This window comes from Periophthalmus magnuspinnatus, chromosome 5 (assembly GCF_009829125.3).
Source record: "Periophthalmus magnuspinnatus isolate fPerMag1 chromosome 5, fPerMag1.2.pri, whole genome shotgun sequence".
Lineage (NCBI taxonomy): Eukaryota > Metazoa > Chordata > Actinopteri > Gobiiformes > Gobiidae > Periophthalmus > Periophthalmus magnuspinnatus.
In genome coordinates, this window is record NC_047130.1 from 29345651 (window position 1) to 29362785 (window position 17135).

Consider the following 17135-nt stretch of genomic DNA (forward strand, 5'->3'; position numbering starts at 1 on the left):
CGCAGCGTCGCAGCGCGCGGAGGAGCCAATAAGAGGAGACGCCACAGGCGGAAGGAACGCGCGAGGAGGACGTCTCACTCTGATCAAAAAACAGAGGCAAAAACACGCACAAAACACTCAATGTACAGAGCACATAACCTCAGACATAATGAACATTAAACGTATCATATTGATTTTAAATATGTTGCAATGTAAACCACTGCGACAAAACTATGACTATTCTCCTAGTAACTCTTAAATGTACTGTTCCCTTACATAGTGAGATTAAATATAAATTACGCATGCAATAAATATTTAAATACTAATTACAAAACGAATAAATTGGCTTGGTAATAGTTTATTTATGTACCAGCGAATTTGTCTTGCATTGTTCCCGACATTTCCCTGCTTCCCAGGCAGCTGCAGTACAGTAGAAGACTAATCATGAGGTCAGGCTAAACAGTCTTTACTGACTTTAAGAATTTTATGAGGACCTTTCCCCATGACAACAATACATTTAGATTTTAATGGTTTTAATTGCTATGTAGGAGGGTCATTGCCATAACTTGAAACCCATGAATGTGGTATTTGGGATTCTAAGTGGATAAGGAGCAATTAAGAAAAATGCATTTGTATAAAGAAAAGAATGTACTGCTGTATCTCCTGAAAAAGCATTTGATAAAATGTGATAAGAGACAAGTTAATATACTTTAAGTGCTACAGATACATCAACATGGAGAGAAAACAAGGAAACAAAATTAAGCTAGTGCCTACCATTTACAGCATGAATTTACATGACAGGTCATTTACAATTACAGAACATTGTTAAAAGAAAACAAAAACAAATATGAAATTACTGTGAGGCATAACAGTTCACTCAGTTGTCTTCAGTATATAAAGCATGTAAAGCACTCTGCACCAAGGGACAGGACAATCTTAAAGCAGTAGCTCAGTCAAAGGCATTATGGTTCGTAGTTACAAAGCAACAACAGATGTCTGGTCTACTCGTAAAATTTTCACTCAAGCAAATATAGATTGAGGCAATTTTATCCTGATTTGAGATCAACTTCCTGTTTTCGGATATATTTATTTGAAATCAGCTCTAGTAACATCAGAATCCATCATGCAGAACCTTCGAAAAAATCTGAAATTGCTGACAAATCCAGTCTTGCACTCAAGCATGTGGTCCCTGCTGAATCTCGAGAGCAAAGGAGATGCAGCTGCAACGTGCCTGCTGAGTTGTCTGCTGGCGCCCTCATGTGGAGCTGTACAGGGATATCTGCTGCATCTTGCCTAACTGAGTCAACAGGCGTTTAATGCGATGTTTGAGTTGGGGCAGACGGGCAAGTGGCTCTGGGGGCTCTAGCTCACCAGTGTAGTCCAGCCAGCTCTCCAGCACTGACAGGGATAAAAGACATTGTTATTCAGAAACATTTAGAATAATACTGGTAACAGAATAAACCAAACTGGCAGCAAAAGCCAACTGTGTTAAAATGCCTTTTGCAAGGTTATTAGTGTGTTACATGTGCCCTGTGTGGCAAGTAATATTAATGCTTACACATAATATTTAAAGTTTAAATGTTAAAGTACCGTAAATTCCGGACTATAAGCCGCTACTTTTTTTCTACACTTTAAACACTGTGGTTTATACGGCGGTGCAGCTTATTCTTTTTTTTTTTTTCATGCCGCCAAAAACATTTTGCCTAGCAACAGTTGACCAATAAAATTGATGAGTAGTTCACAGAGGTCCAATGAAATTGTATGATCAGTCAAGCGCACTATAACGACTATTGTAAATCAGACATTTGTACTAACCCTAATCAACATGGAAAATACTAGAAGAAAAGCATATGATGCGGCTTTTAAGTTAAAAGCGATCACTCTGGCAGTTGAAGAAGGAAATCGAGCTGCCGCACGTAATCTTGGCATAAATGAATCAATGGTGAGAAGGTGGAGACGCCAGCATGAAGAACTGAACCAATGCAAAAAGACGAGAAAAGCTTTCAGAGGTAATCATAGCAGATGGCCCGAGCTTGAAAACTATCTGGAAGACTGGGTTAACACACAGAGCAGGCGGCCGTGTTGTTTCCACTGTACAAATCAGACTGAAGGCTAAAGCTATCGCCACCGAAATGAAAATAGAAGATTTTAGACGTGGGCCATCGTGGTGTTTTAGATTTATGAAACGGAAAGGCCTGTCCGTGAGGGCACGCACAACTTTGTGTCAGCAGCTTCCTCCTGACTATGAGAAACTTGCTAACTTCCACACATTCACTCAAACAAAGATAACGGAGAATTACATCAGGCCAAATGATATCATAAATATGGATGAAGTACCTCTGACATTTGACCTGCCTCTCACTCAGACCGTAAATAAAAAAAGTGACTCGTCCATCACACTGAAAACAAGCGCCCATGAAAGAATGCATTTTACCTGTGTTCTGAGCTGCACAGCATCCGGAGTAAAGCTTCCTCCGATGGTGATTTTTAAGCGGCTGACAATGCCAAAGGAAAAATTCCCAAAAGAAATCGTGGTGAAAGTCAATAAGAAAGGTTGGATGATGGAGAGCCTAATGAAGGATTGGCTCAGAGAGTGCTACTCAAAGCAACCAGGCGGCTTTTTTTCGCAGAAAAAAAGCATTGCTCGTTATGGACAGCATGAGGGCCCATGTATCAGATTCAATGAAAGCTGCCATCAAGAGCACAAACTCAATTCCAGTTGTGATTCCTGGGTGTACCACTAAGTATCTCCAGCCACTGGACATCAGTGTGAACTGGGCATTTAAAGTGGCACTGTGCGAAGAGTGGGAGGCTTGGATGAGAAGTGGTGAAAAATCTTTTACGAAAACAGGCCGCATGCGAAGAGCTTCTTTAAATCAAGTGTGCCAGTGGATCCTAAATGCGTGGAGCCGTGTCAAAACATCAACCATCACCAACGGGTTCCGAAAGGCTGGACTGCTGTGTGATGAAGAAGACGACGTGCACTCAAGTGACATCAAAAATGAGGAGACTGTAGTAAGTGATGATATCCTGAGGCTGTTTAATTTGGACACTGAATTAGAGGACTTTGATGGTTTAAGTGCGCAGGAGGAAGATGAAGAAGGCGATCAGTGACTTTTCTGGCAGAATGCAATATTGGTATATGTTTTTACCAGTTATTAGGAGATACTGGAATGCTGTTCATGCACTGTTGAGTAAAAAAGCATAAGCAACGTAATTTGTGTGTAACCGATACAAACGTATATTTCAAGGTAGCCGCGTTACAGGCACCGTTAGAAAAAAGGATTAGCAATAGGTATGTAATATATTTGTTTATGTTACGCGGATTAAATAAAAAAAAGTTTTAAAAATCCTCACATGTAATATCTTTCTGTGTAAATATCTCATATAATAAATTGGTTTTTGGTTCTCTGTATAGACATAAAAGTGAAAATAGTGGATGTTGTTCCTGCTTGTCACTCGCTGTCAGTGACTCATTTTTTATAGTAATAAGATATAATGAACGTTTTTAGCTAATTTTTCATATTACTACGTGGGATACCTGCGGCTTAAAATCCGGTGCGGCTTGTACAAGTACAAAACTGATTTTCTTTCTAAAATTAGAGTATGCGGCTTTTAATGAGATGCGCTCTGTAGTCCGGAATTTACGGTAGGTAAAATTGCAAAAGTATTGTGTATTAGATCATACTGGAACAAATTCCATGGAAAAAATTTGATCTTACCATCAAGTTCCCTTTCAATGAAGTCCATTCTGTAAGAAACCTGATCTTGGACAGCATCAATGTGATCAAGCAGGTTTAGTTGCCACTGTTGATGGTGCTGGCTGTTATCCACTGCGCACTTCTTCTCTTCTTTTACCTCTTCTTGAGACCAGGGGTCACCAACCTACACGTAATCATGGAGAGTTTTAAGAGCTTCAACAATGGGGAAACTACTAAAAAGTCCATATTGTTTCTAAACTAAAAAAAGCTAAATTGTATTTCTGTATAGGGGACAGAACATTTTATGCAATTAGATACTTTCTGTTCTCAGTTTGGCATTTAAATAGCAAGGGTACACTTTTAGCCACAAGTCCAAATGTCCGGAGCAGACGTTTACGTGAGTTTACAATATACATTTTATTTTACAGAACGGGTCCCGGGTTTAGTTGCCTGGTTATTATGGGGGTCCTTCCTGAAAAGTTTCAGGAATTGTGTTAAAGAGCCAAGTGGACAGGATTTTTGGATTTTAAGCAATATTGTGGGTTTTCCGACGTAAGTGGAACTGAGGTGATTTTCACTTTTTAAAATTATAGCTTGAGATCACGAAAGTGAGAAAGTAACATAAAATGAGTTGAGATATAGAGTGGAGGCCCAGGGGACCAGTTCAAATGGTCGTGCAGATTTGAGTAACCCTGGTGTGTAGTGTACACTACGTCCAGAGCTGCAGTGCGGAGATTTGAAAACTTATGTTGCCAATGAAAAGACTAAAGTGTGTTCCAAGCATGTATACCTGAGACTTTACACATGACTCATGGTATTTATACATTTTGTTCTTATCACCTTATTGCAAGCGGCTGGAGACTTGGGTTTGTCTGAAAGAGACAGAAGACTTCCGTAACGCTGCTCTGATTCCAAGAGCTCCTCAGTACTCCTCAGGTTGTTTTCTACTTCAGAGGCTTGTCTGGTTTCCACTACAAGTCTCTGCTCCACAGCGGGGTAATAGGCTCTCGGTTTTTGGTAGCAGTGGTCACTGGTAATGTACGAGTCCTGAAAAGAGGGGAATGGGGAGAAGGAGCACGATGAAGAGGAGGTGTGCGCTGTGGCAGCACGACTCAACTTCTCCAGAGCATTGGACATGAGGATCTCTCCTCGGCTCAGGTCCTCATCTGGAGTGGCCGGAGAGGGAGCCAGATCACTACCCCGGCATGAATCAGAATCCGTGTGAAAACGGGCCCTCTCTGCCTGTTTCCAGGGCTGGCGCCACAGCTGCAGATCAGGGTGACTGTTGTTCCTCCACATACAAGAAAAGCCATGTTAAATCAATAGTTCAAGCATACTTTCTCTAATGCTCTACAAAAAAGGCAATGATACTGACTGTAAGACACTCATTTTGAGTTGTAGTCCATTAAGGATCTCCACGACATGATGCACATCTCCCAGCAGCTGGTGGGTGCTAGTGATCTTTTTAGCATTCTGATGAGAGTAGTTCTCTTCCAGAAATGAAAGGCCAAACATGTGACCATTGCTTAACCACTCACGTTCATACCAGTAACGCTGACTTTGTCTCTGACCTACCAAAAGAAATCATATTAATTAATTAATTAATTAATTAATTAATGTTAATCCTTCTAAAAAATAATATTGATACAGTTGTCAAGCAATTTAGTAGTGTATGAAAATCTAAATAATTGACCAGCATTTATGGAGAGGAAATGGCCTTGCACTCACCTGGAGGATCTCTACAAATGTAGCAGGTGTATCTGTCTGGGACATTGTCTTCAAGTAAACCCATGCAGGTGCCATGCTGCCAACACAGACACTCTTCACACTAACACAAGAAAAGACAGTTACTTGGACACTACTGGCTGACAAATCAGAATAATCAGTGGAAGTCAGCCACCCACCTGGATCATGAAGTCATTCTCTTCTTCCACCTCACAGATGCAGCGTACAATCTCTTGGTCACTTGTGTCCACAGCTCCCGAGTCAATGCTCAGGGGTGGAGTTGTGATGTCCAAATCCCCAAAGTCATCATCGGTCCACCCACAACTATCAGTTGACCAGTCACTAAAACTATCCTCATCTATAATCAGGACAGAGTAAATGGTTTATCCAAGATGTTTACATTACTGAAATAAATTAATTCTGTAAATTTAGAACCATGCAATTTAAAGCTAATGTGTTGATTATGTAAGCAAAGAAAAGCAGAGGATTCAATCCATCTACAGCATTGTAAAAAAATGTGATCCATACCAGGATCAAGATGGATTGAATCCAGTTGAAACAGAAAAAGGTAGGTAGGTAAAAAGAGAAAATGAGACATGACAATGACAAATGAGACCACCCTCAGATACCCACCATCCTCCCGTATCTGCTCTGAGAAGTTCATTCCAGGCCTGCGGGACCAGGCCTCAGGGCTGTGAATGTGTGTGTGGGGGCTTTTGAGCAGCAAATTCAATTTGGCCTGACGACCCAATAAGTCAATATTCTCCTCACTACCCGTGTAGTCTGGTAATACAAAGGGAAGGGAAGTAAGCAGACGCAGAACAAAATGTCAATTTTATAGAATGTTTAGTAAAGAAAATACTGGCAGAAACGGCAAACAATGGCAATCAAATATGCTATGGGAGTCAAATTTATAGATTTATATTCAGTTATTATTGTAAATGAGTGAAACAACTGTTAAGTAGAAGTAAAATGTTCTGTGTGCAAATACTTCAAACATACTGGCACCAGGTCTGCAAAGTAATGTGTTTTCATTTTATCAGTGTTGTTTAAAATATATTGCAAGTGGCACTGAAACTAAATAAGGGTTAGATGAATGGAAGTGAATAAAAATCTTGATCTGTATAATATGAATAGGCACAAACCAACAGAAAGGTATGATATGCCCCCCACACAAAGCCACCAACACCAAGGAGTGAATGGAGTACTTTGTGATCACAGCCAAGGCCACAGTGTCACAGTCAAGGCACATGCAAGCAACAGAGAGCAGCAGAGACAAACTAAAGAGGTCCTTCTTACCAGACATGGCCTTCTTTTTCTTCTTCCTCTTTTTCAGCTTAATTCTAAGAAAATCTTTCTGTTTGGGTTTGTCCCGAAATTTGTCTTTAACTGTGCCTGTGAAATAGCATACAAACGATTAGGATATTGTGTACCAAATTATGCGCTTAAGTAATAGTACTGACCCATATCAAAACCAGATTTGTCAACATCTTTGTCAAGCTGGAATCCATTTCTGTCTAGTTGGTTTTCCTTGCTCTTTTCCCTCAGCAGTGCCCTCTGGTGATGAGCTTGGGTGTTGACTGAAGGTGGCGCAGAGGTACGTCTGCCTCCTGTCTTGGGACCAGTCACCATTCCAACAGACTCTGCAATGGGCAATGGGGTTGTCAGACATTGTACAATAGAATAAACTAAAAGATTGGGCAAAATTTCATGTACAAAATCCATGAAGATGAAATGAACATGACATTGGTCTTTACCTTATATGCATACGTCCCATACCTTGCTGCTAATATTTGTTGTGAAGCCTAAACTACATTAAAACCTTTTTTCTTCAGAAGAGAGAAACTCACGCATTGTGGCAGAGATGGTGCGCCTTCTTTTGGGGCCATCGAAGACAGAAGTCTGTTTCTCAGCAGCTCTGGTGTGGACACTTCTGACTGCGCCATGCTCCAACTCTGGAAGCTGCTCTTCACCATGATAATATTTCATGTGATAGTGCAGAAGCTTGGCCTTTCGGAATGACTTTGTGCAGCCGGGAGTGCTGCACTTAAAAGGGTTGTGGTCGAGGTTGATCGACAGGACGGGAGGGGGTTGGTTTTTTATAACTCGATACACTGAAAACAGATGATAGTAGAATCAAAGTAGGAATCCACAATGCTATTTTTGATTTCTTGTCTTCTAAAATAAAAGAAACTCACAAGGCTCTCTGCTGAATCTGTTGGGATTGTGGAAACCCTGCTTTCTGACTGCTAAAATATGCATCCATGTGTTAGTTTAACATATACTTGGGTCACTTTAAGTACCAGACACTTTAATAAAATACCACTTACGTTTAACAGGTTGAGGAGGTGGTACATCTACAGGGAGCTCACTGCCCTCTGATTGGCTTGCAGGCTTCTTTTCCACATCCCCATTGGTTTGTGTGGTTGTCATAGTAATAGAGCTCTGCTCTGTCAGTGCAGACACCTGGTTAGAGTCTGTATATGGCTTTGAAAAGTCAGAGTATGGCTTTGTTCTTTGTTCAGTATGTCCCTCATCATTTCTAATTTCTCCACTGAAATGACATATGTCACTTTCCATCTTGACTCCATTGGTCAGTCCTGTTTCTCTGTGCTTGTTATGGTCAGATACTTCATTTTGTCCATGGCAGGGAGAAGACTCTATTTCCCCATTTGTTTTCATCTCCTCTCTGTGATCTTCGTCCTCGCTGCTGTCCTCCTCCTGATCTGAAGTGCTGCGTCTGGCTTGCTTCATTTTTGGCCCTCCATTCTGGAGAGACCTCCTGTCCCGGCGGTTTGGGCCCCTCCTTGCCATCCTGTCTGCAGACCTGGCCCTCCCAACCCCTCTCTGTTGTCACAGAAAGAAAAATTATTATGAAACCACAAACCCATTAAAAGTTTGTAAACATTTATGAATTCTGTAATGGAGAGATTAGGATTTCTGTGTCTGTCGTCCAGGTCTGATCCATATTAAAAGCCAAAAGTAAAATCTGTCAACTGGACAAAAAGTTGTGGGAGTGAAGACATTTTGCTGCTCAAGTTCTGATCAGATTGCTGGTGGACCTTATATCTATCTGAACAATAGAGCTAGCCAGGATGCCAATAGGTGTGAAACTAACCATTAAGAATTGAATGAATATGCAAAGTATGACTCAGGCACAGTGCACTGTAAACAATAGCAATTTCCAGTTTCAGTGCAGTCAGCTCCTCCTTTCAGACAGATTTAAGGCAGTGTCCACCAGCAATCTGACCAGAACTGAAGAAGCAGCTTGGATGAGCAGCCAAACGTCTTCACTCCAACAACTTTTTGTGCAGTGGACAGATTTAACTTTTGGCTATGTTGAATACTACTCAGATACACTCACACAATATCAGAAATTTCACAATGTATTTCACATTATTTGTTTATTTCATAGGAGGTTAGGCTAGACACTAAGCATTTTTGATGAAGGAAAATTCTAAATTTGCACCTGCATTAATAATGTTTCCTTTACCATATATTATATTTTCTGTGTTTCCATTCTTTCTAAAAAGAAAAACAAAAACAAAACAACAACTGACATTTCTACTTACTTCCTTAATAAAAGGTTTCACGTGTATTCCCTTTACTGTCTGGACAACGCCGTCGTAGAATTTCACTGTGTAAGAACCTTTCAAATAGACAAAAAAGTGCTTGTGAGTTTATCATTTTAAAGCTTACTTTGTAATGACATTTTCAACCAAAAATACAGTGGTCTACAATATTAATATTGTAAACTTATTAGGATAAGGCTTCTCACCATGTCTCAATACCCACCATCTTTGTTGACGGATGTAACCTTGGCAGGATAGAACCGGCAATCGGACCAGCTAGCAAGAACCTTATCGTTTACATGAAACCCCTGGAAAGAACATCAAGTGTTTGCTTAGACATGTCCTTAAAGTCACAATTTGATTTGATTTTCTTCTATCAGTAGATGACAGGCATGAAACCTACCCCCTCTCCAGCCTAAGATTAGACTTCTCTATAGTGACTGTACAACAGAAATCCTACTGTGGGTTCTAAGACAAAATCTACAAAATTCTAGTAAGTAGTAAAAAGCTGTAACGCATTGGCAAATTTTGCAGTCACAGAAACATGAGTGTGCTTATAGAAGACATGCCAGAGTTATTTCTCAATTATGTAATTTTCATAATCCTTGAGTGTAGTAATCACCATTAATTGATTTAACGGATTTGTTGAACAGCCCTAATTGTTTTCACCTATGTTTCATCTATATATAGTTCATAGTATATAAAGAGAAAAATTACTTACGGGCATAGAAATGTCGTCATTCAGGCCCTGTCGCCTCAGCTGGACCCTCTCTACAGGACGCAAATAAGGGCTAGTCCAGTCAAACCATTCATCATAACGATGGCTCCACTGGCGATAATGGATAAGCACTTTTTCATCTTCATAATCAATCTTTTCTATGTTTGCAGCATACCTATAAGAGGGGAACAAACGTGAAAAATGCAAATGACCCAATACAGGATAAATACAGGGTCAAGTCATGTTATGCAAAGAAGACAAAAATGAAAAAGATGAAGACGAGCGAAAGAGGCCATGACTCACCAGTTTTTGAGGCTGTCTCTAGCCTCTAGTTGAGCCCCCACCTCAAATGTTATGCCTCTTCTGTTAGGGGGTGTCTTATTCATACTGGCCACATCAGTATGATTACTGCTTCCTGTTCACACACACATACAAAGACACATATGGTGGTCAACATGACTGTTCACTGCAGCCTTGTCTTAAGTGTGCTCTAAGGTAAGACAATAAAAAGATTAAAGTTACTTCTGTTGGAAAAATACATATATTGGAGCTGTACATAGTAACAAATTACAGTGCTAGTTTTACATTTTGGTCTGCTATAGGGGGGAAAAAAATCTTCCAATCATAACTAGAGCTTAGACTTGAGAAGATTCACCATGTGAGTTTAGATGATGAAAATTGAATACAAGATTTAGTTAATGTGGTCACTGTCCATTGTCTAAATATAAGTAAACTATTAATACAAAGAATAACATGTCCACACAAAGGGGATAAGGACTTTAGTCAACTCCATTTAGTATTTCCACATTTAACCATGTTCTGAATTTCCTATTTTGAGCATAATGGGTGAGCCATGCCTCAGATGGTGATGGAATGTGCAACCCATATGAAATAAAGAAACACAGCAGCTTATAGAGCAGTAACAGTTTTAAATTAGCCAAGAAAGGCAAGGTAAACTGCAGCTTTTTCTCTTGTTAGCGGCACCATTAATCATTCTTTTCCCTTAGTGTACGATAAACACACACACTGTACAAGCTGGATATGGATGAGCAGTAGTAGTTTGAATAACAGCGCCTCCTTTGTCCGACTTTCAGAGCTCACTAGGCTCGAGCACAAATGACGCCACCCGCGCGCGCCAGACTGTTTTCTATTTCCGTTAACGTTCTAAGACACGTTTAGGACACCGAAAAAGAATCATCTTGCATTTTGCTTGGAGAACATTCTTTACCCACAAGAAAATACACAATTTACGGATCTAATTGGGTCTTGACAAACCCGGATATGCCGCTACTCAGCCCACGTGCTCATGGGCCAGATTATTCACGTGCAGACACAATGGGAGACGATGTAACTGCAGCACTTAAATCAGATATATATATTTTTATTAAGCAGACCAGTAAAAGACATAAAAAATACGATTTTAAAAAATACATATATTATTTAATTTATTTGTTTGGTTGTTTTTTTTTTTTTTTTTATCAAAGCCGACTTATCTGTCCAGGACGTTGCCTTGATTCCAGACAACGGGAACACATTAATGCATATTTTTGCAACAGTAAAAATGTAGTAAATGTGATCATAGATGTGATTCTTACCGGAAAATTAGCTAATGTGTTATCATAGCATTGTAATGGACAATTTTTCGTAAATGTTCGGAATTTTCTTAAAATAAATAGTTCTTGTTCCGGTCTATTCAGCAGTTGTAATTATTAAAAACGCTGTGTAAGCTGCGCGGTCTCGACATTGTGCATTTATCCGTAGTACGGTTTGTTATTTCCACAGCCTCACACATTGTCCGGTGTTTTGTAACTCGTAGGCGTAGCGCGACATAAACTGTTCTGACGTAAGCCACATACATGCTGCTGATTGGTGTAGACGTGTTCTTGTGGGCGGGCTCTCTACAGTTGATTGGCTCTCACAGCTGTCACTCTCAAGGCTCAGTTCGCGGCCTCGCGGAGGGCCTAGTTCCTCAGACTTTTCCTACTGAGAACATGGAGAACGTGCGGCGTGGAAATAAAGAGAACAACTTCCAAGTCGGAAATGATAAGATATTTCATAAATTCTAGACCAGAGCAAACGATGAGGTCTGGTAAATAATCGCATTTACACAAAATACGTCTATATACGATCAGAGCCAAGCGTGAAGTACTTCGTCACGTTTGTTTTCAACTCATAAAGCCTACATGCTGCATCAAACGGCCCTAATTCACGACGCTGTTCAAATTCGTAGCGTTAACGACAAGGTGGAAGACTGCTCCCAGTTCCTACCTTTTCTCCAGTGGCTCTGTGTCGGGTTAAATCCAATATGTGCTAGGTAATTCCCTTTAAAAGCCCAGATGCCGCTTCTTGTGTCTGCGTCTGCTCCAGATCACGCAGTTGAATTTCTCCCTGTGAGCTCCACACACCGGCGCGAGCTCAGAGACATGCTCTGCGCATGCGCGTACCTCCAGCCAATGCAACTTACAAGACAGAAAAAAAGAGTCAAAATATGTAAACTAATACACGGACAAACTACTAAAACATTATACAACATAAGAAAAGCATTGAGATTTGCACAAACAAAGAAAAGCTTGGTAAATATCATGTGTACTTTTCAAAGATGACATGGAACATCTTGTTTGTCCTATTCAGAGTGAGGGAAGGATGGAGCGTGAGATTTACAGTTGGATCGGTGCAGCGTCTGCAGTGATGCGGTCGCTGTATCGGACTGTTGTGGTAAAGAAGGAGCTGAGCCCAAAGGTGAAGCTCTCGATTTACTGGTCAATCTACGTTCCTGCCCTCACCTATGGTCATGAGCTCTGGGTAATGACCGAAAGGACAAGATCGCGGATACAAGCGGGTTTCCTCCGCAGAGTGACTGGGCGCTCCCTTAGAGATAGGGTGAAGAGCTCAGTCACACGGAGGAGCTCGGAGTAGAGCCGCTGCACGTCGAGAGGAGCAGATGAGGTGGCTGTTCAGCATGCCTCCTGGACGCCTCCCTAGGGAGGTGTTCCGGGCATGTCCAACCGGGAGGAGGCCCCGGGTAAGACCAAGGATACGATGGAGGGACTATGTGTCTTGCCTGGCCTGGGAACGCCTTGGGGTCCCACCGGAGGAGCTGGAGGACGTGTCTAGGGTGAGGGAAGTCCCTGCTGAGACTGCTGCCCCCGCGACCCGGCCCCAGATAAGAGGAAGAAAATTGATGGATGGACATGAAGATGCTCAACATCCTACTAAAAGGGGCCTTTTATGTATTTATTTTTTAATATCACAAACCTGCAGTAATATCACGATGTCTCCAATAGATGTCGCCATTCACTATGAAGTCTTAGGAGTACAGTATACTCCAACAGTTTGTAACATGAAAAATAGTTCCAAGATTTTCAAGTACACGAAACTAGAATAACACAAAGGCAGAAAAATGTCTCTGACAAGATTCATCATTTACTTGCTGCATTATTGTAGTACAGCAGTTTATTGTTGATAAACTGAGTACTTCTCATTTAACAAACATAATAAAATAATTAATAGGTCAAAATACAGCCAAAGATACAATTAAATCTTTATTTATGACCAGTCATCCAATATTTTAACAAGTTATACACACATATTCGCACACCTGACAAGTGGTTTGTATCAGTCCTAGGTTGAAAGGTCGAGGTTTACAGCAGGCAAAAAAAAAACAAACTTGAATCATTGCTTATTAGGGCAAACCACTCTTAACATTAGAATACAGTTTAAGAGGTAATAGTATTTACAAGCTCAACATATTTACACATCCAAAGCCTGAGTGATGAGACATGTGAGGGGTATACCATTACTACTACTCCATTTGTGATACACACATTTGATCTGTATGCAAGGGTCAAGCCAGGTCCTGGACACCTGAATCACAGTAAAAGAAAATGCAGCATTTTATTTGGAAACTGAGAATTGTTAAGACTCTCCAAAACTTGCTTTAGCCAATTAAGGTATTTTCTTTAACATCTTTCCATCATCTTAAATTTGGCACTTTGAAACGTAAGCTTCAGTCATCATAACCTCTGTCTTTGTCTTTTTGGTAAATAAAGTGTAAAAGGTCAGGCTATCAACAGGGCAACTGAAAACATCACAGGCAAGCAATTATTAAGACACCATTATTCTGACTCTTGTTCTTTAATATTTCAGTTCTCTGTACATATTAATAAGAAAATGAATAACTCACACACATAACACACTTAATAATCAGCATTGCTGTTACACATTGTCTCATTGTCCTGTGCAAGGTTTAAGTAAATACTGTAAGACTGTTCACTTTTACTGCTGCCCCAGCCCGTCAGTAGGACACGACAGGACATTTGTTTTTTTACATGGAGCAATTAGAAAAATCACTTCTAGCACAGTTATTTTTGTATATGCTCCAAAGACAATGTTATCCAGTTCAAAATGTAGTTGTTGATGAAAATGCTTTCCAGTGTGTTCTGAAGGACAGTGCTTACATTATGTGTCATCACAGATTTAAATGTTTATGTAAATCAGACACAGGTACAGCAACAGCAGATTTATTTATTTCCTCTACACCACTCCTTCAATGAAGCTCGTGTCCAGGTGAACGATAAGCATTCTCAGGAAAGCCATCTCTTTGCGTGTGTTCTCGAAGATGATCCGAGGGTCGTCAGACTGGCATCGTAGACAGTTGGGGGCCATGACCATAGCCAAGTTGTTCACATCCATTTTAGTTACAGCAACATTTGTTGGCTGTGCAAAAACCTACACAGAACAAAAAAGAATCAATGTGAGTGTAGTGGTCTCTACCTTTCACTCAGTGATGAGAGAGCACAACTTGGGATCAAAAAAAGAACATGAAAAATTCAATAAGAGACAAAAAAGTGGAATAACAATAACTACAGCACAGTCTGCAAACCCATTTAAACTCCAGCACAATTTCAATATAGATATATTGTCCAATTTAAATAGTTTGAGGTTAAAACCCTTCTTTAAATAGTTATTGGAGAAAAAATATGATTTAATATAAATACACCTAATCTAAAATAATAATTAAAAAACATAATATTACCTGAAGGAAGTGGATAAAGTAACAGAGGACAAGCCTGTTGAGCTCAGGCAAAGACTGGACCACAGCAATTGCAGCTACTGGGTCGTCACAGTTACTGATGCACTGCTTGTAAAAGTCCATTGGGATGAGCGGCTCCTCCAGCTCACGATACCACAGCTTCATTAGTGAGGCTAGGTCAAAAAGAAAAATCAATAGTCACAAAACAGACAAACAATAAAAGGCAATCAAATGTATTCTATTCTCACCAGGTACATTAGGGTCAGAAAGATTCTCTGGAATCCTCCACTGATCCACTTGAAGCTTCAGTGCATTCACCTCATCAATGTCTCCTGGCACTCTGTGGACACACATCAAGTCAGTTACTCACAGCAGCCACTAGAGGGCGCTATGCTCCCATGTTTATCTTTAGAGGAGGTCAAAACACACCCAGTTAAATAAACAATATTTGAATGTTATCTCATGGCTAAATGTACAAGCCTTTGTATTTGCATGATAGAATGTGAACGCAAAAACAACTATACTTACAATGTGGAAAGTACCAAAGTTATTTAGGAGAAAAAAATAAAAATAATAAACACTGTAGGTGAATGATTGTGAATGACTGTATGCACGCGCGTGCGTGTGTGTGTGTGTGTGTGTGTGTATGTATGTATGTATGTATGTATGTATGTATGTATATATATATATATATATATATGTTCCAAGTGTGCTATATACTGTCCACAAGAGAGCAAACTAAAAGAAAACATGGATTCACACACCACACACGTGTGTTTATGCATACAATAAGCAGACAACATCACTATGTTTTCATTGTGAACATGTCCGGACTTGTCATGAGTTTGAGCACTTCAGACTTGTCACAGACTCAGACTATCACAAACTTGAGTCTTTTTGAGGGGTTTTAATCTGCAGTTGTATTATTGTATTGCATGACTTTGTGGATTTGACTAATTATGGGGGGTGGGGGATTCGTACCTGAAGATGCCCTCTGTCTGAGCCCCGCCAAGCCCCAGCACATACTGGGACAGTTGAACTTGCACCCAAGGTAGTTTCCTGTCTGGGAACAGCTCACTCTGCCTCTCCATAACCTCTTCAAGGGAGCTGCCGAACAATGAGGGGGTGACTATGGCCCGTCTGCTGTGGTCGATCTCCTCTAAGGTGGGCTTCCGTAGACCCTGAAGAGGAAACACAGTGAGATTTAATGTGTTTTATAACCGGTACTATGACACTAATACCATGTCTTTAAGAACACCTGGAATAGTTTCTGACAATATACCTACATCTGTAATGACGTCTTTTTATACCTGGTGAACTCTTCATGACTCACAGTATCATTACAAGTTACCAACCTATAATTTAAAGTGAAACTTCTTGATAAGAAAACCAGCTTACCTTTTTCCCACCCGTGATGGCCACCTTCTGAAGTTTCCGATGACAAAACTTGGCATAAGTGCTAATAGGCAGACCTGGGAAAAATACAAAATCAAAGAGATATTTCTGTAAGACTTGTATAAAGATAAAAACAATTACAAATTACTGAATTTTTATTTCAAAGTAACGTCTGACATTTACCACTACTGAGAATTACACATATTGTTTGACAACTCTGTTAAAAACACTTAGATAAAGCTTTTAAGCAGGAGGCATTAGAGGACAGCCAAAACAATAAATGATTCGCATTCCTTCACATAAATATGACAAGTAGTTTGTTTTTTTTCCCAGACATGTTGAATGGCGCATTAGACGCAGTGGGCTGTAATAGGAGAATAATGTTGACAGTGTTCTTCTAGCATATGGGGGGATTACACCAGACTGGGCTAAACTGTCGGGCCTAGAGGAAGATTTATGCCTCTGAACAAAAGCTTGAGAGACAGGATACAGCCTACACATCCTCCCCTTTAGTGATTCATCAGCATGTATAGACTTAAGAGGCCTCTGGAGGAATGACTTGTCTGCTACTACCTGTACTTATCACCTGCATCTGACATTTCTATTTTGCAAGTTGCAGCTGCTAATGTATTCCAAGCTGCTGATTAGGGAAGAAAATATGGTTAAACATGGGTATCTAACTTATTTTTTTAATTGGTAATATTTTAAAAGCAGAGTCTAAACTGTGACAAACCACTGCACGACCCAGATTTCTATAAGACGGTGCTTTCTATAAAACTGCTGCAAATCTGACCCTGCCTGACTGCAATCTTTTCTAATTAGAGATGCACCCTTGATGTTGAACAGAGTTCCCCGTTGTTCCCAGGGCAAATATGTAGTTATAGAGAGAATTTCCTATTAGCAGCCTAACACAGCAGGACAGCTGGCAAAATCTTAAGTTGACAACAACCCATAAATGGATTCAAAGACAGGTCTCTTCAGTTTGAATGGATGTTTATGGAAAAGGACTGTGG

The 17135-nt window shown here is 40.3% G+C and overlaps 2 protein-coding genes across 5 annotated transcripts in view; both read right to left on the bottom strand.

The window, feature by feature from the left end:
* Positions 1–318: 318 nt before the first annotated feature.
* Positions 319–12133, bottom strand: phf20a (PHD finger protein 20, a). Of its 2 annotated transcripts, XM_033966725.2 has the most exons (17): positions 11964–12133; positions 9999–10110; positions 9699–9870; positions 9201–9285; positions 8978–9054; positions 7736–8252; positions 7604–7654; positions 7256–7519; positions 6869–7048; positions 6705–6800; positions 6039–6188; positions 5585–5763; positions 5409–5508; positions 5056–5251; positions 4521–4971; positions 3702–3864; positions 323–1377 (listed from the first exon to the last, which is right to left on the bottom strand). In XM_033966725.2, the coding sequence occupies exons 2-17, from the start codon at positions 10079–10081 to the stop codon at positions 1235–1237; spliced, it is 2907 nt and encodes a 968-aa protein (XP_033822616.1). In that variant the 5' UTR covers positions 10082–10110; positions 11964–12133; the 3' UTR covers positions 323–1234. The 2 variants fall into 2 exon arrangements, with proteins under 2 accessions (XP_033822617.1, XP_033822616.1); XM_033966726.2 differs by lacking the exon at positions 6039–6188 and having other exon boundaries at positions 319–1377; positions 11964–12103.
* Positions 12134–14218: 2085 nt separating this feature from the next.
* arhgap46a (Rho GTPase activating protein 46a) overlaps positions 14219–17135 on the bottom strand; it is a 30334-nt gene continuing 27417 nt past the window's right edge. For all 3 annotated transcript variants that reach the window (XM_033966720.2, XM_033966721.2, XM_033966722.2), the window contains 5 exons: positions 16126–16199; positions 15709–15908; positions 14976–15067; positions 14731–14900; positions 14219–14423 (listed from right to left, as the gene is read on the bottom strand). In XM_033966720.2, coding sequence (XP_033822611.1) covers positions 14229–14423; positions 14731–14900; positions 14976–15067; positions 15709–15908; positions 16126–16199 — 731 coding nt within the window. In that variant the 3' untranslated portion in view covers positions 14219–14228. The remainder of the gene's footprint in view (positions 14424–14730; positions 14901–14975; positions 15068–15708; positions 15909–16125; positions 16200–17135) is intronic.

Coding starts and splice junctions, on each gene's coding strand:
- phf20a (XM_033966725.2), bottom strand. CDS start 10,081: ATGAATAAGACACCCCCTAACAGAAGAGGCATAACATTTGAGGTGGGG. Junction 9,286..9,698: donor ATGACGACATTTCTATGCCC/GTAAGTAATTTT, acceptor TGTTCTTTCCAG/GGGTTTCATGTAAACGATAA. Junction 6,801..6,868: donor CAAATCTGGTTTTGATATGG/GTCAGTACTATT, acceptor GCTATTTCACAG/GCACAGTTAAAGACAAATTT.